The 27,170-nt window shown below is 42.8% G+C and overlaps 2 protein-coding genes and 2 non-coding genes across 7 annotated transcripts; 3 read left to right on the forward strand and 1 right to left on the reverse strand.

Moving 5' to 3' along the window:
• Window positions 1-206: 206 nt before the first annotated feature.
• On the forward strand, window positions 207-8,516 carry ttll1 (tubulin tyrosine ligase-like family, member 1). The gene is made up of 10 exons (XM_047574708.1): window positions 207-604; window positions 777-900; window positions 1,954-2,162; window positions 2,249-2,429; window positions 2,656-2,793; window positions 2,908-3,016; window positions 3,179-3,322; window positions 4,295-4,381; window positions 5,281-5,444; window positions 6,523-8,516. Exons 2-10 carry the CDS (start codon window positions 788-790, stop codon window positions 6,650-6,652), a joined length of 1,275 nt encoding a protein of 424 aa, XP_047430664.1. The 5' UTR covers window positions 207-604; window positions 777-787; the 3' UTR covers window positions 6,653-8,516.
• On the forward strand, window positions 5,826-5,914 carry trnay-gua. Its single transcript is given in 2 exon segments — window positions 5,826-5,862; window positions 5,879-5,914. It is a non-coding gene; the product is annotated as a tRNA-Tyr (tRNA).
• trnay-gua lies at window positions 6,289-6,376 on the reverse strand. Its single transcript is given in 2 exon segments — window positions 6,289-6,324; window positions 6,340-6,376. It is a non-coding gene; the product is annotated as a tRNA-Tyr (tRNA).
• Window positions 8,517-9,975: 1,459 nt separating the features above from the next.
• pacsin2 (protein kinase C and casein kinase substrate in neurons 2) lies at window positions 9,976-26,145 on the forward strand. Of its 4 annotated transcripts, XM_047575377.1 has the most exons (12): window positions 9,976-10,120; window positions 16,377-16,472; window positions 16,596-16,752; window positions 16,836-17,071; window positions 18,210-18,365; window positions 18,502-18,677; window positions 18,769-18,889; window positions 19,674-19,721; window positions 20,605-20,726; window positions 23,002-23,142; window positions 24,209-24,402; window positions 24,488-26,145. In XM_047575377.1, exons 2-12 carry the CDS (start codon window positions 16,416-16,418, stop codon window positions 24,598-24,600), a joined length of 1,521 nt encoding a protein of 506 aa, XP_047431333.1. In that variant the 5' UTR covers window positions 9,976-10,120; window positions 16,377-16,415; the 3' UTR covers window positions 24,601-26,145. The 4 variants fall into 4 exon arrangements, with proteins under 4 accessions (XP_047431333.1, XP_047431335.1, XP_047431334.1 ...); XM_047575379.1 differs by lacking the exon at window positions 23,002-23,142; XM_047575378.1 differs by lacking the exon at window positions 19,674-19,721.
• The last annotated feature ends 1,025 nt before the right edge of the window (window positions 26,146-27,170 follow it).

Raw genomic sequence — 27,170 nt, forward strand, 5'->3', positions numbered from 1 at the left:
AAAATAAAAAATAAATAAGTGTATGCATAATACAACATATATACATATAAATATTAATATAAGCATCTTTAAGGTAGCAAACTTGTGTGTAATGTTTTTAATGGAGGAGATTAAACACAGTCAAACACTGACCCCTACAGGATATTTGTGGTAATGACACCCTGCAATGACATCACTGCGTCCTCCGTTGCTAGGTTATTGTCCCGGAAGGACCAAGCCCTTAACGACATCTTTTAATGTTTTGAGACCTGTCGTGTTCTAACATATTTCTTTTAATGTGATGTAGTGTCACATGTAGATGATTTTTTTTTGCTTTAATTAAAGCTAAAAACTACTCTGAATGCGGTGGGCGTTTTCATCACTGCTTCACGACATCTGGCACCCGGATCAATAAATACAGCTCGTCTAGCATCGAGGTAGCTTAGCTTGTGCTAACGGCGATGCTGACAAACGGGCTGGCAGCGAGGTTCCCTATAACCACAGCCCGGTGGGATTGCATCAGTGCCTGGATGATGTCCGCCCAGGATCCAGCAGCCTGCTAATACCTGAGCCGGCCCGGCTAGCTGATGCTGATGACTGGCTGTTTCCTGCCATTGATTTGCAGGTACCCGAGTAGATAGAAACCTCACAGACACTGCTGGACCCGTAGGTGCTAAAATAACACCACCTAAAAAATAATAATAGCATGCACTTCAAAGGATTTTTTTGCATTCTGTATGTGGTTGTGTGCTTTTTTGTTTACATCTTTTTACCTGTTGTTTTGTGCTGCACCTCAGTGGGAGGCACCATGGCCGGTAAGGTGAAGTGGGTGACAGACATTGAGAAATCAGTGCTCATCAATAACTTTGAGAAAAGGGAATGGCTTCAAGTTACGGAAAACGACGACTGGAATTTCTACTGGTAGGTTTGCCATCTACATTGCACCCTCCACACACACTGCACGTGTGTTGCATATAGGGAGTGGAAGAGGGATTTATTTGCTCATCAATAAACATCACAAGTAAAGGTCCTGGGTTGAAAAGCTAGTAGAGATTTCTGCAGAAATTTAACGTAATATAAGACTTGTAATTGAGTTGGGAAAAATACAAGATAAACAATAAAAATAGAGAATACCGCATATCAAATCTGCAAGAAATATCTTAAGTTATTGTACCCATCTTAAATAATTGAAGTTAACAAACAAACACAATGGAGGAGTGGTAGAGGTCGACTTTAATCATGAATATTCGTGAATATTGGCTGCTCAAGTAGGAATATTGTATTTTTAGGTGAATAAATATCACAGAAAATTCATGAGGAATAAGTAAAATTCCTGAGGAAAAGATATGTTGTCCAGAGGATGTAAGGGGTCCTTTAAAAGTGGAGGAAATTTAGCAGCAGTGCTTAGCTCCTTATCGCTACCTGTCACCCCAGTAGTCTCACAGAGGCGAGGCAGTGAGAGGAATTGTTCAGGACGTTTCCCCGGTGCGGTTAAAATGACATCCTTTATTTCACCTGTTCCACTGAGTTCATAGGTCTGACCGGGATGGAGCTGGCCCTCCTCATCGTCCTTATCAAGCCACGGAAAAGTGTCCTTGCTGTATTATTAGACTGTTGAGAGGCTGTAACCGCTTTGTACATGATACAGTTATGTAGTGAAGTGTTTCCCAACTCGGGCCCCCACTTAGTTTCCGAGATAAATCTGAAGCGTTGTGAGGTGATTAATGGGGCGACAACAATCCACAACTACGAGTATTAAAAACCTGTAATTAAGTTTCTTCCCCTCACTGCAAATGTGGTTTTTATCGACTTGTTTCGGCTTCCCTTCTTTTCTGTCCCGCATCTCTCTTCTTCTGTCTACCAGTGGTTTTAGACTCTCGCTATATGACTAAAATTGATTTGAACTGGATTAAATATCTGTCTGGGGCAGGTTGAGGCAATGTCATGAAGGTTTTATTTTGTACCCGCATGCAGGATGAGCATCCAAACCATCAGGAATGTGTTCAGCGTGGACACCGGCTACCGCCTGTCAGATGACCAGATGGTCAACCACTTCCCCAACCACTACGAGCTGACCCGAAAGGACCTAATGATCAAGAACATCAAGCGCTACCGAAAGGAGCTGGAGAAGGAAAGCAGCCCGCTTGCAGAGAAGGACGAGAATGGAAAATACATTTACCTGGGTACACCAATAACTTCTCCCCCCCAACATACACACAAACCAAGGGGAGGTGTCATTTATGTTGATAAACCTGATAACTTTTCACAGATTTCGTCCCGGTGACGTTCATGCTCCCCGCCGACTATAACCTGTTTGTGGAAGAGTTTCGTAAGAATCCGTCCAGCACCTGGATCATGAAGCCATGCGGAAAAGCCCAGGGCAAAGGCATCTTCCTCATCAACAAACTGTCCCAGATTAAAAAGTGGTCGCGAGATAGCCGCACCTCAACGTGAGTAAACAAAGACGCGGGGGGATACTCGTGTAAAGCGCTGCTGATTTGCTTGGAACCGTAAAGTTGTTTTATCTTATCGAGATTCTTTATGATGAAGGTGTAAACTTTTATAGACAAGCCTGCACATTACAACCGTCGAGATCTACTGTTTGTTTGTGATTGTCTCATAAAAAAAAAAAAAAAGGAGATCACGGGTGGCTGATTCTGGATCCTTTGCTCTTAGGTTTGTGGCAGCATCTAGTGGTAAAGAGGCTTATGTCATCTCCCTGTACATTGACAACCCTCTGCTGATAGGAGGGAAGAAGTTTGACCTGCGCCTCTACGTTCTGGTGACAACCTATCGGCCCCTGAAATGCTACATGTAAGCCCTGAATATGTACGATGGTTGAAGAGTTCAGCTATTCACCCAGCAAAGACCTTATTGATAATATTAATACGCTTGAATGTGATGTTTCTCTGTCTGTTTAACTCTCAGGTACAAGCTGGGCTTCTGCAGGTTCTGCACAGTGAAGTACACGCCCAGCACCAGTGAACTGGACAACATGTTCGTCCACCTCACTAATGTGGCCATCCAGAAACACGGGGTAGGTCCAGAAAGGAAAGAAAGAAGCCTCAAACTATGTCCAAGCTTTAAAAAACATAATTTAAGTCTTCACAAATGTCTGCTGTAATTTTCCCTGTTTTTAACATATGAGTCAAAACCCAAATAAAGTTGTTGCTATGGCGACTGTGTGCCCCTGTTGCAGGACGACTACAACCACGTCCACGGAGGCAAGTGGACCGTCAGTAACCTGCGCTTGTACCTGGAGAGCACCAGAGGGAAGGAGGTGACCAACCGGTTGTTCGACCAGATCCACTGGATCGTGGTGCAGTCGCTGAAGGCCGTGGCCGTAAGTGGATGTCGCGGTGAAACCCAAACACATGTTGCATGCTCACTGACACACCGAGCCGGCAGACTGCTGCCGCTTACTGGTATGAAGAGTAATTTCCTTTCACGCACGTGTAATACACACTACACTTGCCAGTTCACAGGGTGCAGTGATGAAAAGCTTTTCTATTATTTGAAATAACCACTGACTCATTCGTCTTTAGTTAGCAAGCTGTTTTTTGATCTGGGTTAACATAGCATTGTATGACACTGACATTGTGAGCAAACAGCCACGTATTGACATAACTTGCAACCACCCAGTCTTTGCTTTGACTTTGACTGTCTGTGTAACAGTTACAGAGAGTTGAAGAGTCTCTGATCATTGGTTGAATTTTTAATTTTTTTGGAACATTTCCATTTGAAACAGCTGCTGCGTGCGGCCGAAAGCGACTCGGTGAAAACGAACCGAAAAGAGTGAAGTCGAAAGAAGCAGCTGATCTCCATCGGTTTCTTAACACATGTGAACCCTTTTCTCACGTACCCACTTGCACATTTAGGGGAAGTGCTTATAAATATCAATTGGTATATATTCTGCATTATGAAAAAGAAAAAGGTGTCAGAAGTCCGCAACTTTCCGTTGAAGGATTTCACATCACGCGTCAGGAGCTAATCTCATGTTCTAGGTTGAACTTTCACTCTGCTAAATTAAGAGTTGTAAAGTAAGGACTCGAAACGCACAGCTGTGAAACCACCTGGATTTGTTTGTTTGTACTCTCAGCCTAATGTACATTTCCCTTTTCTGCTAAGTGGTCAGACTTAATTCCCTTCCTGAGCATCGTTACTCTGCGTGCTAATAGTTATGGCTGCCGGTGCATATTACCTCTGATTATTACATCCTTCCCCGATGAATCGCTATGTGTTGCATTAAAAAAAAAAAAAAAAAAAAGTTTTCTAACGCATAACAATCACTCTGCTTTTTTTTTCTCTCTCGTAGCCTGTGATGAACAACGATAAGCACTGTTTTGAGTGTTACGGGTATGACATCATTATTGATGACAAGTTGAAGCCATGGCTCATTGAGGTAAGCGGAAATATCACGTACACGCTCACATTAAAAAACGCCTTTAAATGACTCAAAATTGACTGCTGCCAGGCAACAAGATGTTTCCACGAATACCTAACATGTTTGCGCAGTGACTCCACATACTTATCCTCGATTGCTGAGCAGCTTAAAATGCCCTTGAGGTGTATTTGGTTGTGTGCCTCTATTCAGATTGTGTGCTGAAGGTGTGTCTTCAGCCCGGTTAGTGAAAAACACCATTGTGCGAGGGAACTTATCTTTGTTATCTTGAGTTGTGACTTAATTTAATTCTGCTCTCTCTTCTTGTGAGGCTGTCAGGTTGAATTGCGCTCATTTTGACGGCCGTACAGTCTGTTGCTAGGTTTCCAGGCTAGGTCTGAACTATTTCTGTTCGCAGTCTGATCTATTCCTGGCGGCTTGGAGCTGGTTGTAGGGCACGAAACGCTCCTCGGTGAGGAACGTGTGCCACAAACCCAGTCAGGACCACTCGCCAATCGCTCGGCTTTCTCTGTTTTCTTGCAAAAGTCTCAAAAGCAGGCGGTGCATCAGAATAGCTCAGGGGGTAAAGCGAGTCTTGGCATTTACTTCATCTGCTCGTGAAAATAACTGTGTGTGCGCGTTGGTGGCGCAGTTAGTTTCCAGGATTTATCTAATGTTCTCCTTTGAATGCATGTTTACGCACACAGCTGTAAAAGTGCATTAGCAACTACATTTCCTGCCTGATAAGAGCCTCTATAAAAACTTCATGCTCACGCCCTTTTGGCTCCTGCCTGCGTTATTAAGCTCTGTCCATTTGTGTGAACCTATTTGTTAACTAAGAAATGAGATTTCCGTTTGTAACACCATGAAACACCCACGCCAATTAGCCGTACGTGTCCTCTCCTCTGCCCGGTCCCCAGGTCAATGCCTCCCCCTCGCTGACCTCCAGCACAGCCAACGACCGCATCCTCAAGTACAACCTCATCAATGACACGCTCAACATAGTCACACCCAACGGCGAGATCCCGGACTGCCGCTGGAACCGCAGCCCGCCGCGGGAGGCTCTGGGCAACTATCAAGTCCTGTGAGTGACATGAAAATCAGCCTCGAGCGAAACGCGCGAGTCAAGAGTGTAAATTTCCCATAATTCTGTCATTTTTGGAGGCTTCGTGCCCTTCGATAGCTCAGTTGGTAGAGCTATGGGGGGTTTGAATTCTCACAATCTACAGCTACGTTCCTCGTTGACTTGGGGTGAATAATGGTTCTCTTAGTTGCTAGAAACTTTTCAAAGCCAAGGTGTGAACCGGGGAGATATGTTAAGACTGTGGTGTAATTGGCCGAATAGAATAATGACAACAGATCCTGACTTTGGCTGTAGTACGCTGTTAGTGTGGACACTTGCTACAAACTGTGAGAACTGCGTACAGGTGGACGTGGCCGCCCACTCTAGGCCGGCACCCATCGCCCTTCGATAGCTCAGTTGGTAGAGCGGAGGACTGTAGTGAGTGTTTCCCAGGCATCCTTAGGTCGCTGGTTCAAATCCGGCTCGAAGGACAGACTTTTAAGTCTATATCAGGAGGTGTCAAACATATGGTCCGTGGGCCAAAACTGGGCCGCCAGAGGATCGAACCTGGCCCCCGACATCAATTTGCTGATTCGCGAATCGACTTCTTTTAAACGAACTTTCCAAACTCATTTAGGAATAAAGCATGGGTACAATTACAAATGACATGTAGCAGGTAGCATTGCTAGCAGGCTAATAACAGCAGTCCACAAAGTCGCTCATAAAATAATACTTCAGAACACATCTGTATACCTCCTTACTTTGAACTTGATTGTTTATATTTGGGGTAAAGTTTTGAGAGTGACCCACTTTTAGAGTTTTTTTATATTTTTTGCTCATCCTACGTATTACACACAAAACAATCTCCTTCGAGCCGGATTTGAACCAGCGACCTAAGGATGCCTGGCAATTCCCACTACAGTCCTCCGCTCTACCAACTGAGCTATCGAAGGGATGAGCCCACAGAAAAGTATGGGGAATCTTAACTCAAGGCTTTGCGTACATACTCAAACGTACACAACGGGAATTCCCCCACATGTATTTGCTGACTAAATAACCACCCCCACTCCCCTGCCCCCATCTGTTTCTGCACCATCAGCTACGACGAGGAGCAGGCTCAGAGCGAGAATGCCGAGCGCGACCTGCGGAGCCGCTCGGGTCAGTCGCTGGGGTCAAAGAGCGCCAAGGGGAGTGCAGGCGCTCGCATCGCCGCCGCCACCTGGAAGTGAGGTGAAGCTGCCGGCTCGTAATGACTTCCCGGACGATACAACGGACACCACCTGTGGGGCATGTGGAGTTAAAAAAAAGGACCACCCGGACTCTTTTTTTTTTTTTTGTTTTCAACCCTTCAGAGGATTTCTCCCTCTCTCCTGTGGCACTGGGAGGAGCAATGACAACACCACTGGAGATGATATATAAAAAAAAAAATCAACAATCCAACAATTATATTTGGAGAGTTTGAAAGCTGTAACTCATTCTGGTGGGGGTCATATCAGTTCCATTTCATTTAACGGTCTTTCACCAAGTGATGCGGTTGTGTTACCCAGATCAAGCTCTTCATCCCATAAATCATAAAAGAGACATTGAACAGCTCCCTCCGCTCCGATTCCTGCAGATGCAACAGGAGCAACGAGGCCAGGAAGTGGGCGAGGACGCCCCGCCTGAACTATGCATGATCATTGATTACTGACACTTTAACTTGACCTGCCACATAGGTGCTAATACGAAGATATACTGTATGTATGGGAAAGTAGGTAGTAAAGGTTATTAAGAGGCACAGGAGTAACGCACATGGTGAGAAGATATTATATAACAAGAGAGATGATAGTTGATAGGCAGAATTAGCAGAACTAAATGTTAAATTAAAACGATTTAATAATGTTTTTTTATATGTTTCGTTTTCGGTATGTACATGCTGCAGGATCTCATCAATATTGATTGTATTCAGCGCTGAACCCTTTGCACTTTATTTGTGCTTCCGTATTAAATATATTTCCCATGTTGCATTTTGAGTTGGACCTGACGCCGCATCCACTGCACATTTAAAACGCTTTAAATGCCACCGTGTTGGGAATGTATCCACTCTGCGTCTTTCACCCAAATGCTGAGCTATGGGAGCACACGATAAGTACATATCCTCATTTTAGAAAACACACCGAAGTAGGGCTGGATGAAAAAATCTGATTAATATCTATAGACTTTATCATATTTATATAAAACTAAGTTTCTGTTTTTTAGTATTGATTATTTTCTCCGTTAATCTAAACCACAAACATCAAATCTATGTATTATTTTTACTTGAAAAGAACAATTGTGTCTGAATAGTTACAGATGAATTGCGTGTTGGACTAAAAACAAATCAACTAATCATTGCAGCTCTACTTCTGTCTGACTTCTTATCAAACTATTTATCAAACAATGTTCAGGGTAATCATGGCGTTCCTGTTTAATGTCATTTTAGTCAGTGGTGTGCACGCTCACCAATCAAGTGAGCAATGAGTGCTTTTACTCAATGTGCCCCATGATTGTTGTTCAACAAGGCCCATTCTCCTCTGATTAGGTAACATGCTAACGTCACATGCTTTCTTTACTTCATAAAATGTAAATTTATCGCATTTTAATTTTTTTTAAACTCATGTAGGGCCCCCCCCCAGCAGCCGTTGAGGAGTATAATCTCTTCAGAGTTTCGATTAATCAAAGCTCAGTCCGTCAAAAGCCAAATGACCTCTGTGCTCTTGCCGTTACCATGGCGGCAAAGTAGGTCTCTGCGACCGCTCCTTGACGTCGAAGGTTTGACTCGGACACGCAATGTGCGGAAGCCGTGCGGTAGCTGTTCAGGTGTGTGATCTCTAACCAAAACCTACAAAGCAAATAACCTGTATTAGTCTTCGCTGGGTTGTAAGAAATTTTCAATCTGTTTGCGCTAGAGACCAAATATAGAATAGAGATAAGAAACGGGGTTAACCTAAAGCAAGGTTCCCACCATCAGTTCTGTTTCATTACCGTGTGTTTACATGATCCAAACAGCTTATACGTCTCTTTTTTTTCTTCCTTTTCAATAAAACATCCCTAGTGATGCTGCCTTGTCGATAATTTTGGTTATTTCTTTTGTCAAAATTAATATCTGATCTGTGTGCCCTTAAAAATAGACGGCATTTATAAAGTGTGTCAATTACACAACAGCATTACATATCTGCCTGTTCATATTACGTGTGTGTCATGTCCGGCGTCTGCATCTCTATTTGCAGGGGCGAAAGATGTTTTTTTTTTTAACTTGCTGTTTCTAATAAGAGACGGCCTCTGCCACATTCGTTGTCTGTATTTCTGCACGAGCTATGTGTAGAAATATAAGCCGCGACACGATGCAGCTCCACGTACGCCTCAGTTTGTTGTATTGTGTTACCTTTTCGTGAACTGCGGTGAAAAGAAACCACAGAGTCGTCTGGGTGCCGTCTGGTTTGTGGTGGCTAAATTTTGAAATGGTAGTAAGAGATGTCTGTGTCCGTCAGCATAGAATTCAATTATTAAATAGAAATCTCAGTTAAACATTTTTGAATGAACCTTTTAGGCAATTAATTAGTCCCTAAACGGTGCACATTCAAATATTTTTGAAGACCACTGGAAATCCCCTCATGACTCCTTCAGGCCCCAGACCTTAGTAAGAAACCACTAGAGTCCCTCTGGGGTGAAGGTACTACTAACTGAAGAAGAAGTCACTGGTAGGCGTGCCTCTTATCATTTTACTTAGGTCAACTCGGAAATTACGCAATTTCAAAATAAAGGTTTTGAAACTTGACTGACGTTTCATCTCCTCTGTCTTAAACAGACTTCATCTTTGCCAAACTTCCTTGCACATGGTTTGACCCAAGTGTTTTGTTTAATTTAGGTGACATGTCCTCTCACTTTTTTACAATAAATTCCTTCCAGGTGCTTTTGCAGTATACATATATTATGATTTATCTACTGTATGCACTTTCCCGTAGTGTGAGAATAATAATAATAATAATTCAGGCCCCATTCTCATGCCAAAGTTGCATTCTATGAAAAATAATAAAGCACGAAATTACGCTTACGTAAAAGAAATAGAAATACTGTCAGCATCTGAAGTAGAAAGAGTAACTGCTGTCGTAAATGCGTAATATACTTCAGTGTAGTTTAATCTGTACCAATATACAATAATTAGCCCAGAGTTCAGACCAAACAGGGTGAAACAGCATTTAACTGTTATGCTGCACACAGATGGAACAGAAGTGAAATGAACTCCAAGTGTGTATGTTTTAAAATCCAGGCTAGAAACTTTTCTCAAGTGCTTACGAGTGAGTTCTTTTAATGCAGTTTAGCGTTTTGATTTGTAATTCTGCACTCTTGTTTTATGCCCTACTTTATTTAGCTCTTCATGTCTTTTTATTGTTGTTGTTTGTTTGTTTTCCTTCGATGTTTGTTTGTTTTGATTGTATGTCTTCACCTATTATGGCTTCAATTATACTCACAAGCTCTTCGTGTCTTATTGTGAAGGTCCTCTCCGGATGCGCCTGCGCCGTGGCATCCTCTAGCTTCGGGTAACTGACTCTGCGTCAGTTAGAGGAGCCGCTGCTGCTGCTGAGCACGAAAACGGAAAGATTTATAAACTGGGGCCACGAAGAGTAATAATTCCTCATTTAAACTTAAATCTTTCAGGAGGAATAAACCCGTTCCCGGTAAGTTCGCGCTGAGACTTTTCCGCTCATTTGTTCTTATAACTTTTTCCACTTATGGGGCTGTGGCTAACATCTGAGCTAACAAGGGGCTAAAGTTATCTTACTTCCCGATGGGAGGAGGTGTGAAGAACTTTATTTAATGCGCTATAATAATAGAAGTCCTTCTCGGCCATGTTGTAATACACGAGAAAACAAAGTTGAACTCATTTACCATTGAATGTATTCACATATAGGTTGAGGTAGCTGAATTAAAAGTCCACAGACTCGGAGCTAGCACCGTTAGGTTGTCGTTAACTAATAGTGATGTGGGACTGTCGATTTAATTCAGGTTGATTCATTTGGTTTGTACCCAAAAGATGTGAAACATCAGCTGTTTTCAGAGGGAGATACTAGCCTTTCGTTGCCTTGAGTGATAAAGGGCGGGGCAGGTTTCGCAAGCAAAGATAACCCCCATCGCTCCTTGTCATATCACCATGCATGGTGTTCTCCTAACATTACACAGTTTAGTCATTTTCTGTTGGGGGGGGCACCTCCTACAGCCTTGTCCTCCAATGACTGCCCCATGCACACTCTTCAGCCCCGACAGTGTTTTAATTTGCAGCAGCAGCAGCAGCAAGCTGCTAATTTCAGTTTCCATTCCTGAAATGTACATACATATATACAGACAGTCTGTCAGTACTGGCTGTCTTCTTCAGAGTCAGAGGGCATTTGACTGAGACATTTTTTATTCTATACAGTTGCTATCATGAGAATAATCGATCATGTGGGATCAATTATATGTCCTGTAATGAGGGTGGCCGACACTCAATAGGCATTGATATTGCATTGCCATGAATCAGAGGAAGATATTACTCATACTCATTGTCACACTATGACACTACGCTGCAGATGTGATGTCTCTGCGTGTGGTTTGTTGGGAGGATTGTGAGGGTAAAGCAGTAGTGAAAACTGCTGGTTCCCCTTTTTTTTTTCATTGGGGGGGCATGTGAACCGGTGGTGCCGTCACAGCTAAACTTAGATTTCGGTATTCCGATATAGGCGGAGCGAGATATGAGCCTGCACAGTTATTTCTTATTAGTATAAAGTAGATTAAAGAACTCCAATTCAAGGTAGGATTCAAAATGAAAAATCTTATCGCCCAAAGTTAGAGTTTTGTGCTTTTACTGGTTTAATATTATTGTAAATTGAAGAACAAGACGTATGAAGACCTTTTCTTGTGTTCAATAAACTGTAAATACAGTTGAGCAACGTTCCAATCTTTTTAGATAAGTCTTTGTGACAGAAAATGGATTAGAAGTGGGTGCACGCACCATTGTGTTCGTCGCGCTTTCCTGAAAAGTCTGCAGCTTTAAACGCATCACATGAGACACTGCTCACAGTACAAGACTGGGGCTTCCACAGGAAACAATGCAGAATTTGCCTGTCGGTGTTGTAAGGGTCTCCCCTTCCCTTTTCATGTAATACTGAATTTCCCTCCATTATGTTCCTCTCTGTGCTGCTGGCGTGTCCAGTGGAAACTGCCTGAAAGTGTGGAACAAATGCCATTGTTTTTCCCCTGTCAATGGAGCAAGTTTTTTTTTTTTTTTTTTTTGAGCAGGCAGACTGGTCAGTTATGTCCGAGTTACAGTTTACCTGTCCCACGTATCCTGACCGAGCGGCGGGTTTTATTGGAGCAACGGGTTGATCTGTATGAAGGCTTGAGGCGGTAATAGAGAGGCCCCAGATTTAAAAGGCCCGAGCAGCTGTTGAGCCCACACGAGGAAGGAGGGCAGAGTTGAGTGACTGACAGTGAATGAGAACCAAGGTCATGACCGCGGATTGCCATGGATACTTCTGAACCTACGAGCTTGTGTGCGTGAGAGCGAGAGAAGCAAACGAATTATTCGTTTTTTTCTTCTAAAGCCCAGTCTGGGTTTTGAAGTGTCCCACTGTGAAAAGGCAATATTGAAGGGATAGATTAGCTCAGCTGCGCTCCATGCCTGTTGAGGTATTGCAAGCCAACGGATAAAGGAAGTGGAAACAGACAAAAAAAAAATATTGCCTCAAGTCAGATACGCAAAAAGCTAACGGATTTTTATCACTTGTGCGTTATGTTATTTCTTCCTTCCTGATCAGCATTTGTACTGATGCCCAACATGTGTGTTGTTTTGCGTTGCCGCTACAACTACCAATTATTTTCCGTCTTGATCTATTAATTGGTATATAAAATGTAAACGGAGAGCTCTTGCCTGAAGCCATGTCATAACTTCCTGTGTTACTGTTGCTAGGCTGGACAAACAATAACAATGCAGGGAGGTGACTGCGATTCCTCAAAAACGTGACAAATGTGCAGTCGACGAGTGTGGATGTAGCTGTGTAGCCTCCACATTATCTCTAGACTCTATTATGACAGGTCGACACTCTGTTGGACTTGGTCTGCTGACCACCTACCAAAGGATCCATTGAGTCATTGTTTTACTTAATAGTTCCTTTCTCAAACCGTAGAAATATGTAAACGAAGTGAGTGCACTTTTTTAAATTCAGGCAAAGACAAGTCGTGGCTTTTAACTTTTTTAAACATTAAACACAACTAAAATATCAGACATGCAAAGTCGGGAGGCCTCAGTATTTATCAGGAAATTAAATATGAGGATATCGGGCACATATTTGTGATAGTGACAGAGAGATTGTGTGACATTAATGAGACAATGTCCTTGCTACACAAAGCTGATAAACGTTAGATTTGAAATGACCGTCTGTATTTACTGTTTTAAGTATAATTAACCTGAGAGGTAGGGATCAGAAGGGTAAACACGGCTGCCAAACCCTCCATTTATCCCATCCTTTACTCTGTTTACTGGCGCTCTGATTATATTTTTCGCCCATAAACACACACACACACACACACACACAGCTTTAACACAGGCATGCATGTGCCTGTCAGCTGTGAATGCGCTCATCTCTGCGCTCCGCACATCCTGTTGTTTCTTGCCCTTTAACTGTATTCAGGACACAGTTTCTGTGTGACAGCCTCCAGGGCAATCTGAGAAACGTAAACACGGGGTGAACGGACAGTTTGCCGCGGGTTTTTCTGGAGACAGACATTCACTTGTGCGCGTTTCGTGCAGCTGTCTTTCTCGCCTCTTCTTTTCCAGTTGTGCGACTAGTTGCTTAGACGTGACTCTTCGTGTCATCTGACTGTGACCATACGACAGGAAACCTTCATGTGCTTTTAATGACATACACACACACTTGTTATTGCCCCCATGAAGGTTGGTTTTTACAAAAGCTGGGTGGAAGGTTGCTTCATGTGTCAAGGCTCAGTTTAGGCATGGGAGCAGCGAGGAATGCATTTGTTCACTTCTATCTTAAGGCTGTTGTCAGCAACCAAATTCCTGCGTGGTTAGTACATTTACTTATCAGCCTTTAGTGGATATCATTGTTACGCTTGATTATGTAATCTCTAAGCTTGTAATCAAAGAACCCCCATTAAACCCTGCAACCTTGATGAAATCATCGGATGACGGAAAACACAGCTTTAATTAGTCACAAGATATTTAAATTTAACAAAACCAAAGTGTCAGAGAGTGACAGCTTTATTTTCTGGTCCATACACTCATTCGAGTGTGTGTGTGTGTGTGTGTGTTGTTTTTTTTTTTTTTTTTTCTAGCATAGCAGCAGAGTGTTGAATTTTCCGGCGTTCTCCTTGAGACTCAGTGGACTTCAGACCTCAGCTTAGTCAACAGCATTGTTTACAGTACTGGGTCAAGCTGCGTTCAATTGTCCTACAGAGCCAAGGGTATGCAGACGTTTATTCCGATTTTGCTGTCGATTGCATCAGGCTCAAGAAAGAGCTTTTGTGATGAAGGAATTCCCACTACGTTGTTGTATTTTAAGATTTTCTTCGGTCTTGTAAGGTCATTTTCCATTCATCCGAATGCTTTATTTTTAGAGCCTCTGTATTTGACACCTACTTCTATCATTATTTGATCATCCGAAGCATCACAATCCTATCATGATCATATCCTGTCATAATGAAATCACATAAACCATGTGGAGGTACTTGTTTGAACATATTCTTCTTGATTTCGTCTCCTCCCTTTAGCAGCATGTACATGTACATTACTAAAGCTGTCACTGGTTTATTTATTTTGGGTCCTGCGGTGGATATCACAAGAGGTTAAAAAACCCTGCAGCGTTTGATGTCAGCAGACTTGGTGCCATGTGTGCAGCAGATATTTGCGGCTTGCTCCATGTGTCTCGTCTTGTGTGGTGGTTGAAGAATATGGACAGCTGCTTGGGAAAAAGGCGAAGGGGACGGGAGAGAAATGCTGGGACTTGCTTGTCGAGTTGGCTTTGTTAAAGCTATAACAAAACCAGCTTAGTGTCTGTTACTGACACCTGGGGAACAATCTGAGAGCCACTGATCCAAGGCACATCAGTAAGAGTTCTTTGTCATTTTGAAGTTTTTTTTTCAACAGAAAAGGGCCACTGAAAACCTGTTTGTACTGGATGTATGTATCATTTACAGGGTATTTTCAATTTATCAAAATAGCTTAATTGATTCATTACGATTTCCATAGTTAACTCATGCTTAATTGGAATTAATCACACATTTTTACTATCTGTTCTTTTTTTTTTTTAAATATATTTTTTGGTCTTTTTAAGCCTTTATTCGACAGAACAGTGGAGAGAGACAGGAAACGGGAGGCAGAGAAAGGGGGAATGAGTGTGGGAGTCGAACCGGGGGCCGCCTGCAGCGAGGACTGTAGCTTTAACACATGCGGCGGGTGCTTTTTAATACTCTTTAAACACATAAGATGACAAATAAGCTTATATTATTCAAATGTATCTCAGTAGCTCAGATAATTTAATATTTATCAGTTCGACTCTAAGAAAGCTAACTCCAAATTTGACACAAAAAAGCTAATATTTCTTACTTCCGACTCGTTGCCCACCTTTAACGTGCGGTATTTGTTGTACAAAAATGAGGTATTTATATCAACTCAAAGATATGGTGTCAGTGCAGCGGATGCTCTGGTGGGGTTTGTTGCCAAGGCTTTCAGGAAGTAAATGTAAATTTCAGTTTTGCTCTAGAAAGGGTGGCACATGACATCTGTTGTGTGTTGTCCGTTACTCTCCGTGTGCGTTTGACTGATTGCAAACTTCAAACATGGTTAGATGGAGGATTGTTCATTCGCCCCGACGGCTTGTGGTGACCACAATGCTCCCTTCTGTCCATGTCCTGCCCTGGAGGGCACGGGCCACTGACCATTCATGAACACACACCCCACACACACACACACTCGCCCACTGAAAGAGGCTCTATGTGATCCAACTTGGCACTTTGAATGTGGACGGAATCAGGGAATGACATTTCGTTTGATATTATTGTTGGAAGCTGTGTGTTTAAATAAGTGTCGCTGTCTATAAAACAGAGATTATTCAGCCGCAAATTGTTGTTGTTAATTATTGTTTTGCATCCGTTGGTGCCTGCTGTTTTTGTCCGCCGTGTGTAGTGGTGGTTGCAGTTTTCCTAGAGTCACAGCTCGAGCTGTAGGTTGAGACATGATCTCTATTGTTCACTTGAGAAGCATTTGCATCCCGATGCAAAGCGTCAGCTGCAGTCTGCCTTGGCTTCGCCGAACCACAGTCTGAAAATATGCAGTCGCAAAGACACTTGGTCTGAACGCTGCAGACGGGGGGAGAGGCTAATGAGGCGGGAGAAGACCGAGAGGATGGAGGGGATGAATAAAGAGTTACTGTTGAGGGGGCGACGTTGAGTTTTAAATGATCGGCGTGCAGAGAGGGGAGTAACAGAGGACCGACTGTGGTAGCAGTCTGAAGGAAACGGAAGCTGCCCGCTGTGTGCCTCTTCTTTTTCTTTCTCTTTGCCAAAATAGAAAAATCAGTATTCTGGGGCTGATGTGGATTCGGTCTGTTGTGTGTTTAGTGTGGTGAGATTATGAGGAAAAAATATGACAGTACTCACCTGCTGTCAAGATTATCTTCCCACATCGCAAACTCTGGAGTGTTTCTGCTCTTCCTCATAGTCGCCCTCTTATCTGATTCTGTTACGCTGGTGCAGTCACTGACTCTGCGTTGTTGTCCGTCTGCGGCGGGTTTCGTTATACATGCAGAGATGGTGTGTAAAGTCTCGCTCAAAAAACTTCCCTTCTTTGCTATTTGAATGTCTAATAGCTGCAATACTTGATAGATTGCTGTAACCCCAGTCCAATTTTCTAGTATTTTATTTGTGTATGTGTGTCTCTTTCAGGCCCTACGCACTCGAGTGTAACTCTGGGCAGCAGCAGCAATGTCGGGCACCTATGATGACTCCATGATCGATGTCTCCAGCGACAGCTTCTGGGAGGTGAGATGCATAAATTTGGAATATTTGTTTCTGCTGTGTGTTTCTGTCTTATAGAAATGGAAAACTAGATTGTCGTGACTACGGCTAATATTTCTTCCTCCGCTGTCTCTGGTTGGTTCTCAGGTTGGCAACTACAAGCGCACGGTGAGACGGGTAGACGATGGCCACCGGCTCTGTGGCGACCTCATGAACTGTCTCCACGAGCGGGCACGCATCGAAAAGGCCTACGCACAGCAGCTCACAGAATGGGGGAAGCGCTGGCGACAACTTATAGAGAAAGGTATGCGACACACATGCGTATTTGGTGAAAACGTACCTTGAATTGAGTCAAACCTACCTTGGATATGACTTTTTGGGTTGCAGGCCCTCAGTACGGTTCGCTGGAGCGAGCTTGGTCCGCCTTGTGCACCGAGGCGGAGAAGGTGAGCGAGCTTCACATGGAGGTGAAAGCGGCTTTGATGGGAGAAGACTACGAGAAGCTGAAGGGCTGGCAGAGGGACTCCTACCACAAACAGATGATCGGCGGCTTCAAGGAGACTAAAGAGGCAGAGGATGGCTTCCGCAAGGCTCAGAAGCCCTGGGCCAAGAAACTGAAGGAGGTGCGAATACGTTATGTTGATTTGTTGACACTTCCATTAGCTGTGCTCACACGCTGTCTAGCATGAGCAAGGCATTCAGTTTTTACCCCTCAGTTCTCATGATTGCATTCCACTGACTCACTCTCGGTTCCGTCCATGACTACCTGCTTACTAAACAACAACTCTTCATGTTGATCTTAAATGAGAAGTCATTGCCAGGCACAAGCCGCGGTTTGCTATCCTGTCTGCCTTTGATTGTCTGTGGAAGGGAAGGAAGCCGTAAGGTCTTGCAGGGAGACGGGCACCTCTTAGTTCAAAATCAGGTCAATGTATTTCCTTCTACTGCTTTCATTTTAGCAGCCTGTTTACTTGGCAGCGCTCGCATTCCTGCCTGTTTTCTGTCAACGCGCACGCCCGCTCAGAGCCCACTAATACAGTATGTTGCAACCTCCTCCCTCCCCACTTCCTGCGCGTGTGATGTCACAGAGGGTGGCGGTATCCTGGCTAGTTATTGAGCAGGGGCAAAAACATTTTTTTGCGCGACCGTAGTGATTTATCGATCGGCCGCAAGGGCGAACGGTGGAGGGCAGGGAGGAAAGGAGGCTAATTAACCGCTGACATGCGTGACGTCGGCCGAAAGTCAATATCACACATGTGATTCATAGATCTGAGCCTTCATAACATTTTGTTTTCCTGTGATAGACAATTAAAAGGGAGGCTCTTCAGCGTCGTCTGCTTACATCCACATTGTTTATTTAGAGGGACACGGCTCCTCTGGCTTCGGCCCAAGTTACACCTGAGTCGAGAAACTTGATGGTTGAGTTTGCTTTATACGTTCTTATCTGTTGGAGTTGCACTAGGTGACGGGGGAGCGGTTAATTCCTCTTTTCATAAATGAATCACACATAGAACTTGAGGCAACACTCCCACCATGTTGCCTTCCTCACATGAGTCATCCAGCCATCTATATTATTCACTCAGTCCAACATCAACCATGTGCCTGGAGGAAATGAGCTATAATTATGTTAAAAAATAACAAAGCAACACACGACAGCCCTAGGCCAAAAAAAAAAATGTACTTGTATGTCACCAGTCTTTGACAGATCTTTCTACACTACTGAGTTGGCAACATTTCCTGTATTTCATTTTGAATCCACAGGTGGAGACCATGAAGAAATCTTACCACTCCGCCTGCAAGGAAGAGAAACTGGCAGCTAGCCGAGAGACAAACAGCAAACTTGAGAGCAACAACAACCCCGACACCCAGAAGAAACTCCAGGAAAAGGTGGAGAAGTGTCAGCAGGAGGTGCAAAAGGTAGGGCTTCCTGTGGAAAACGGCCGCGTGGGATGTCTTGTAATTAGCAAGGGGTTCCATTTATTTATCTATTTGTAAACTACAGCTCTATATTAAGTTAAGATTTATCATGATTTGTCATTTCTTTACCTCCCAGACTAAAGAACGCTACGAGAAATCTATAGACGAGCTCAACAAGCTGACCCCTCCGTACATGGAGAACATGGAGCAGGTGTTCGAGCAGTGGCAGCAGTTTGAAGACAAACGGATTAACTTTTTCAAAGAGCTGCTACTGGAGGTTAAACAGCACCTGGACCTGTCGAGCAATCACAGGTGTGACGGGAAGACGTGATCGGTTACAAGAGAGAGCGATTGTCAGAGAGGCTTGAGATTTTAATTGAACCGATCTGTGTTCTCACCGTAGATTCCAGACAGTTTATCACACACTGGAAGACACAATCTCTGCTACTGATGCTGAAGAAGACCTGAAGTGGTTCCGGTCCAACCATGGCCCCGGCATGCCGATGAACTGGCCCCAGTTTGAGGTATTGTTTGGAAGATTAATACAAATAAAATAATGTGCATAAAGGATCAGCTTCAGGAGCTCTCTTCACATGACACCATCCCTCGCTTTACTTTACTTCAGGCACTCTTAATCTTTATGAGATGAAGACACACAGTAATACGCTTTATCTATTATTCAGCAGAGCACTTAAGAATGAGTTAAAGCTCTTATCTGTAGGTGCAGAGTGTGTCCTCTTTAAGAAGCGCTTGTATTCTCCAAGGCCTAAGTGTGAGAACAACCAGTCAGAAGAAGTGTGTTGAAGGAGGAAAACAATCTTCAGGGTCAGCACTTCGCCATGTAGTCCTGAGTTATAGTCTAGTGTCGCTTCTGTCATTGATGTGTACTTTTAGAGAGCGAGGCAGGAAGTAAATCTAACCCTTAGAAGTCAAAGCAGCGCTGAGAGGGGACGTAGTTTATGTCCTTTCCCCTGCAGGAGGTGACATAAGAAAGAAGAGGAGGGAAAGCTGCATGCGCTTGCATTGCTACGATTTATAACTGCCGTCGAGTGCTTCTTCCATTTTCTCTTTTCTGACTCCTGGAAGACATTTCCCCACACAAAAGCTAAAGAAAGAGCAGTTGTCACACAGCTATTCCCAAGAAATTTAAATTAACCAAACAGTGCATGTTTGTGTCTGCTTCCCTGCGAGCTATTAAATGTTGGACCCGGTGAGGTGGTTCTTCGTGTTCTGCAAGTTCAGGATCAGACCTCCACACATTAACACTCTCTCTCCACACCTGCCTTCCCTTTTCCCCGTGTCTGACAGAATTTGGACTGGTCCCATCCTCGCTCCTTTAAGAGAAGGTCCATTGTAGTGAGTTGTGCATGGAGGCGCTGTTCAGTCGCAGCGGTCACTTATTCCCACTCACGTTCTCTCTCCTCATTCCTTCCGTTTGTGTTGTGTGTTTGAGGTGGTTATGTTGACGTAGCCTCAGAAAACGTTAATCCGCGTGTTCATTTAAACGGCGCCACCTGTTGTCGCTCCAGCGGAAGATGTTTTTGCACGTGTTTGACATGTCCACCTCTTTTTTTTTTTTTTCTTTTTCTCGTGTTAAACACATTTGCATTCTCTGTCCTGGATATCCAAATTCCTTTCTGACTTTGATCTCTAACCACGCAAACTCTACAGTTAGTCACAACACGCCACTACCGCCCTTGTGATTAGCCCCGACTGACTGAAAGACCTTTAAATCAGAGGGATCAGATTTGAGGTTGCGCTCACTAGTTAACCGATCACCCACAACATTAAAACCCCCGACCGGTGAAGTGAATAATATTGATAACATTATGATGCAATGAGCTACAATAGTTTGACTCTTGGATCTAAACACATGGGCTGATCTTTTATTTTAGTGAGCTAAATTTTAGCTGGAATTTAATTGAGCCGCCTTTTCTTTTCGCTTCACTCTCACTGGTTTGCCTCTGGTTGCTCTCGCTGGTGTGTTTCTCTCGGCAGGTGACGGACACCGCACTTGGTTTTTTACCTTTCATCTTTTTTCCAGGCTTAAAATCAGTGTCACAACTTGAAAGAAATGTTTCACTGATGCTGGATTCTGTTGAAGTTATGTGTATGTCTGCTGTGAGGTTTGCTAACACCGCTAGGTGTGAGTCATGCAATGAACCAAACTTAACCTTCTTTCATTACTCGATCCAAGTTAAATATTTGATCATAACACGTATGTCCGTGTGTCTACCAGGACTGGTCTATAGACATAAACCGAACCCTGAGCCGACGAGAAAAGAAGAAGCCATCGGAGGGCGTCATGCTGACGGGCATCAATCAAACTGGGTCAGACCAGCCGGCCAAGACCGGCAGCAGGTAGATATCCGATCGCTCGCTGACTCACTTTTTCTGTCTCTGGCCGAACGCGCGTGAAACATCTGTTTTTAATGAACCCCGCGCACTCGGGGTCTAAACTCCTCACAACAGAATTAATCCGGAGCGCCACACATGGCATCTTCCTTCCTCTGAAGGAATGCCTGTTAAAAAGTTACATAAGGGAAACTCTGGGAATGACATGTAGTTGTAGGCCCGTTCCCCCGGCGACAGTAAACATTTTCTTACAGTTTGTTGGGAAGAAGTGATTCCCTGGAGACTGAAGTCTGCTGGTACATACCAGAAAGTGTGCCAGAAGTAATGTGGAAATATTACTCACACACTCTCTCACTCACTCACACACACACACAGGCATTAATTCGCATTTGAAATTGAGTGGAAAGTTAAAAAAAAAAAAAGAAAAAAAGAATGGGATTAGTGTTGTTCAAGTCAAACACCTGCACTTGAAGTTATTTTTTGTCTAAAACCTTTAAATAAATTTGTCCACGTCAGAAAAACTGCAGCTTTTTTCATGTGATTGTCCAGTTTATTACTTAAGCCTCGACTGATCTAATTAAAAAAAACAACAACATAAAACCGTATCGAGCTTTATTGCCGCTTGATATTTGATCGGCGGTTTTTAATAACGTGATTAAATCTTTCTGAGCCGATAAGAGCGTTATCGTCGTCGTCGCTGAGAGATTTGTCTGGAGTTTGATCTTAAAAATAATCAGTCATATGGTAGTAAAGGATTACACTGTCATTACACAGGGATAAACTTTTAAAGGTGTGAGCTCGTGTGTGTGTGTGTTTCAGTTTATGGGCTGAAACACACACACACACACACTCTGCATGGGCCTTTCTTTTGCCTCCGACTTAACTCTTCACATTCCTCTGTAGCTTTGTAATGAGGTCCTTTTTTTAATTTAACGCGCAATCACCTGCTGCTGCCTGCCCGTATCAGGACATCAGCAGGAAGTGCGCTCAGAAACCAGGAAGGCTTCTGGAGGAGTGTGTAGAGGAGTCAACAAAGGGAATGCGAAGCACGGAAAGCATTTGACCTCCGAACCCGAGATGATTGCTGCTCCCACGACCAGCGTTTACAGTATGGTGCTGCGCTGCCATTTCCGACATGTATGGGCACGGATGGTGCGTTTATGTTGATGGCGAAGGGGAAAAATTAAATGCGGAGCATTTGTTTAGCAACAATGCTCTGATTTAAGCTTCACAAATGATGAAATATTGTGACTTTTTTCTTCATTTGAGCATGAACATGGTTTTAAAATTCACAGTAGTAGTAGTAGTAGTAATACAACTCTGTCTAAGGTCAAGTTTGTTGACTCTAACCACCCAAATGTTACATTTCACCTCCCGCTAGGAAAGTGTTTGGTGTCGCGACGCCAAGGGCTCAACTGTGAGAGCGTGGCATAACTATGCAAACAAAACTCTCCCATTTCTCTGCTTCACGCCGTCAGAGACCAGCTGATAGTCGCTACTGCTCTTCACGGCCCAACAATTTAGTAAACAGGGAGTCGAAACCTTGTGTTTCCCCCGATACAGGTGGAGTCCCTTGATATGTAAAGTCACAATGATAGGAAGTAAAACTCTCGCCTGACTTATTTATAAGGAATCTGCATGGAAACAATGCGGCGCTGACAGTTCATGTTGATATATTTGTATTAATTATAAGCTACAAGCTCTGTGATTTTTATTTTTTTTTTTTGTGTGTGTGTGTTTAGTCTAAAACACAGTTGTTTTGTTGAACGGCTACGGTACATTGTAGCTGGCACTCGTGCTTATGAATAAATAGAATAATTGTCGGGTCATGTGGTTCCCATAAAGCCTCCGTTAACCATTTGCTAAGTCTCACATTCCTCAGCTCCTGTTGGTCCTTTTTTAAAGCGATGGATTATCGATATCAGTTTCTCTTGCCATGTGATGTAGTAGCTACCTAATTAAGATTTTATCTCCAAATTCACTTGCCACCGTTTACTTCTTATCTTAAAAATGGTCACTACTAGTGGACGTTCCAGACTGGCTGCCTAAAACAAATGTTCTCTCCGTAACGCTCATATAATTTCATATCTTTCTCCAACGCACATTCTCCTCATATCAGTTCAGACTATCCGATGAAGTTAAAATGATGAAGTTGTTTGACATCTGTCTGCGTCCCGCTTTCTTTGACTCCGTCCACAGGTCATGTGCGTGGCAGGTGTGTATTTATATATGTGTGTGTGTGTGTCGTGAACCCATCTCTCACTGTGTCCCATGTCGTCAGCCTGACTGTGCCCAGTCAAACAGCGCCAGTGGGCTCGAACCCGTTCGAAGACGACGACGACGAAGAAGAGGAGGAGGAAATTGCCGTGGAACAGCAAACCACAGTCAACCACATCAGTGTGAATAAAGAGGAAATACAAACGTTGGTGAACAGGAGAAAACGCTCCGCCCACCTCCAGCTTCCTCCTCCTCCGCCTTTTTTTTGTTTTTTTTTCTGTTTCTGTCTTTTCTTCGTGGATTCGCCGCTCGGGCCGCGTCTCTTTTGCCACTTCTTCTTTTTGGTCATTGTTACTTTTCTCCCTCCTTCTTCTTCTTCTTCTTCGTACCCCCTCTCAGGTGGCAGGATGTTGTGTTGCTCTGCATGATCACCACATGGCGTTGCACACGAAGCCAGCGTGTGTCTGTCCTTCATCTCTAACGGTTTTTACAGAGCATTAGATGTTGTGCGCATGGAGGCGCATGCCTGCTGCTGGAAATCCTATATGTTTTTGTCTTACAGTCAGATCTGAATATCAGCAGCTTCTCTAAATTTCTTCCTTTATTTATGCAATTTTCTGACAATAAATTGCATAAAATCAATAGACGTGCACATAATGCATAAAAAAACAATAAAAACACAAAGATTGTAAATGTGAATCAACTCAAACAAAAACAAACGTAGACTTGAAGCTGTAAGCGGATCTGACTGTAAATCATCCATGTGTGTCGATGTGCATTTATTGTTTTTCTTTCTCAGAGCCCGGTCCTCTCTGGTGTCTAGGTGGCTCCCTCTGCTGGCCGCCCGTGTCAAACCCTCCAATCATGCATTCGCAACAGTGATTTTGTCTGGCTTGTCGTCTCGCGTTACTCTTCATTTCATGAGCCCTTTCATGAGGCGTCGCTTATTTTTTTGCCTTGCATTCCCTCAGCATTGTGTGCGCACCTTTACTAGAAGCTCTTGATCTCTAAGTGGCTTTAAAGCTGTTTTTAAATCACTCATCGTGCCTGAACCGAACGCTTGCCTCGTAGCATGTTTCCCCACTTGTTGAAGCAAAAGGAGAATGTTGCAAGGATGAATCGCAGAAGATGCATTTTTGGGCTTTCGTCTGTTTTGACTTTACTTCTCTTGGTGTTGTGTTTTTATTTTTTTTCCAGCTTTTCTCTTCTTGAACTTTTGCGGACCTGAGAAAATTACCGTTGCTAAGTGGGTGTTTTGTCTGTCTGTCCAGCGCGAGCAGCGTGGAGAAGACCCCGGACTGGTCGGACGAAGACACGAGTTGCAACCCTTTCTCCACCAACGGGGACGGCAGCGGTGACGGTAACCCGTTTGAGGACGAGCCGACCTCTCCTGTCGTGTCCGTGCCCGTCAGAGCTCTTTACGACTACGAAGGACAGGAGCAGGATGAGCTCAGCTTCAAAGCAGGTACGCTGCTTTAATGGCGTGAACGCGCTTTACAGTTTCACTTTTCAAATACAAACTAATTTATGCATTTTATTGGTTTTTCCAGGTGAAGAATTTACCAAAATAGGCGAAGAAGACGACCAGGGTTGGTGCAAAGGCCGACTCAAGGGTGGACAAACGGGCCTCTATCCTGCTAACTACGTGGAAGACATCCAGTAATGAATTACCACTGTGAAGAAAGAAGGAAGTGTTGTTTTTGTTTTTCTTTTTTTAAGAATGGACAGTGCAGAGTGGGAGAAGGACCGAGAGCAGAGATTATTAAAGGACCACTTGAAATGTTGTTGCTTCCAACAGATTGACCCTCTTAGAAAGTGGAAATCAACCACAAGGTTCCAGATGATTCCAGGGAGATCACAGAGAACAGTTGCTGTCAGTGTAAGATATGTTATATGTTACTTAGAATCCCATTTATGCTGTTACAAAAGTAGCTATCCAAGCATATATTAAATGAGACTCAATGAAATGTACATGTGAATTTATATATAAACAAAACACTGGGATGACATGCAGCCTTAATATGCAACCCACCTTTTAATTCATCAAGGGAGACAAGTCTTTTTTTATATATATATATATATAAATATATATAACTTTAATGAACCATTTCTGCCTACAGAATCCAGTCCATACACGTTTGATTTATTGGACCTTTGTATCGAGATGATTGCGTCTGAATTCGATTTTAAACTAATATGTGTCATTTAACATTCCTTTCGGTTTGTAAATGCTCTGGTTATTTTATAAGGAATGAAAAAGAAAAAAAAGAAGAATCAGTAAAGCCTTAGCCTGTAGTCGTTCATGGACACGTTTCCTCGAGTCACTGCAGCTGAATGTATATCCACTGATTGTACCTTCTCATTTATATTGACTGTTAACTGTTGATGATGCTGGATTTTTACAGCCACTCGCCCGTTTTCCCACTTTTGAAACGCCTGTCCTCGCACAAGCCTCCCTCTCGTCCTGTTGATGACAGAATGTAACATTTATGGGTTATATTTCACGCAACACTGAAAGCTTTTCAAAAAAAGTCTATCTCACTTGAATCTCCATATTTTAGTTCTCTATTTGTGTACAAGACAAGTTACAGCAATAAAACCCACACGGCTAGTACGCTATTGCAAACATGCATGTAAATAGCCTGGAATTAAAACATATTAGAATAAATGAAGCATTGCAATCAGATGATATGCAGTTTGGAAATTGATGATTGTTAATTTATGATGCCACAAGTGCTTTTGCTCGACCTAGAATGCTGTGACTGCGAATCAGTTTGTACATTAATTGAATGTTTTATGGCGAATATCCCACGAGTCTGTCATTTTGTTATATTTGTAAATATGATTGTATTTTTTTTTTTTTTTTTCCTGCACAGCGGGCCATACACATTGAACTATTAGATGAATGGATGTTTTAATGACCTTAATTCATATTTGGACCTTTTTGTTTTTTGTTTTTTTTTTGTGAGCAGAGATTAACTGCAGATGCTTCTCCTGCACAATCTCCAAATTCATAAATGCCTAATGTATCAATTAAAATAGAGGGGGGGAAAAAAAGAAGCTATTTTATGCCTTCAACTTGCAGCCGAAGAAGAAGATATATGTTTTGCCGTGTTTTCAGGGCTCTCGAATGCAGCAACAGCTGTACTTGCACAGTAAGGTCTGTAAATGTCACACAATATAATAAATAAATCTATTGGAGAAAATATGTTGATGTTTCTTTAGTTTATTTTTCTTTACATCTAAAGAGAGATCTTAAAAATAATTAAAATGTGTAAAAGTTTAAAGGTTTTGCATACACTACACCACTGTGTTGCTTTAAGGATTTTCCTTCAAGGAAACAGCCACGGTGAAGAGTTCACAGTTATTCATTTCTTATGTGAGATAGTTTATAAAACAGATTCTGCTTTTATAAATGGTAACAATTCGTGTAACTTGCGCATTAAGTGAAACGTCAGATATTGTTTTTTAAACTTATTTTGTGGAAAATTTGTAAAAGTGCTGCACACATGGTTAGATTTGATTTAGTACCTATTATCATCATTACAGCAACAGAAAAGAAAAACATCAGCATTCATTAAAGTACTTTGTGATATTTTGTGTAAAGCCCAGGTGTCAAACATATGGTCAACGGGCCAAAAGCAGCCTGCCAGAGGGTCTAATCTGGCCCACGGGATGAATTTGCTAAGTGCAAAAATTACATTTAAGACATTAACTGCAATTTTTCCAGAGTTGTGGACATAACACAGCACCTAGAGACCTAGAAATTTCACTTCTTTTTCTTTGGAAATGTACTGTTGCTCATTACATGTTTTGTAATAATGCAATTCGTTAAATGTAAACACTTTCATAATGTATTTTTTTCTGCTAAAACAGGGGCAATTTATAGGTCAAAACGCTATTATGAAACTGGCACGTCCTCCTTGAAATCAAATTGGGCTGTGGTTTCCGCACCCCTGGTATAAAGCACGAAGAAATATAAAAATATATTTATATATGTACGTTAATATATAAAAACGCTATTTGTATATTATAATATACAAAGGGCTCTGCGGGTTTCAGTCTATCGGTTTTGTATTGAAATAACAACAATAAGCTGATAAAAAAAATAGTAAAATCCGTCCATAAATAAGATGAAATATAATATTAAATGCACTTATTCGCCCTTTAGAAGCTAATTTGCCTATAAACTCCATTACCCAGTAGGCTTTGCTACAATAACAGAACCACGTG

This window comes from Mugil cephalus, chromosome 22 (genome assembly GCF_022458985.1).
Source record: "Mugil cephalus isolate CIBA_MC_2020 chromosome 22, CIBA_Mcephalus_1.1, whole genome shotgun sequence".
NCBI lineage: Eukaryota > Metazoa > Chordata > Actinopteri > Mugiliformes > Mugilidae > Mugil > Mugil cephalus.

Excerpts from the sequence above, each read along its gene's own strand:
- pacsin2 (XM_047575377.1), top strand. The coding sequence starts at position 16,416 with ATGTCGGGCACCTATGATGACTCCATGATCGATGTCTCCAGCGACAGC. Across the intron at positions 19,722-20,604 it reads TTAAGAGAAGGTCCATTGTA|GACTGGTCTATAGACATAAA; the intron begins GTGAGTTGTGCA and ends TGTGTCTACCAG. Across the intron at positions 23,143-24,208 it reads AATAAAGAGGAAATACAAAC|CGCGAGCAGCGTGGAGAAGA; the intron begins GTTGGTGAACAG and ends CTGTCTGTCCAG.
- ttll1 (XM_047574708.1), top strand. The coding sequence starts at position 788 with ATGGCCGGTAAGGTGAAGTGGGTGACAGACATTGAGAAATCAGTGCTC. Across the intron at positions 3,017-3,178 it reads TGGCCATCCAGAAACACGGG|GACGACTACAACCACGTCCA; the intron begins GTAGGTCCAGAA and ends CCCCTGTTGCAG. Across the intron at positions 3,323-4,294 it reads AGTCGCTGAAGGCCGTGGCC|CCTGTGATGAACAACGATAA; the intron begins GTAAGTGGATGT and ends TCTCTCTCGTAG.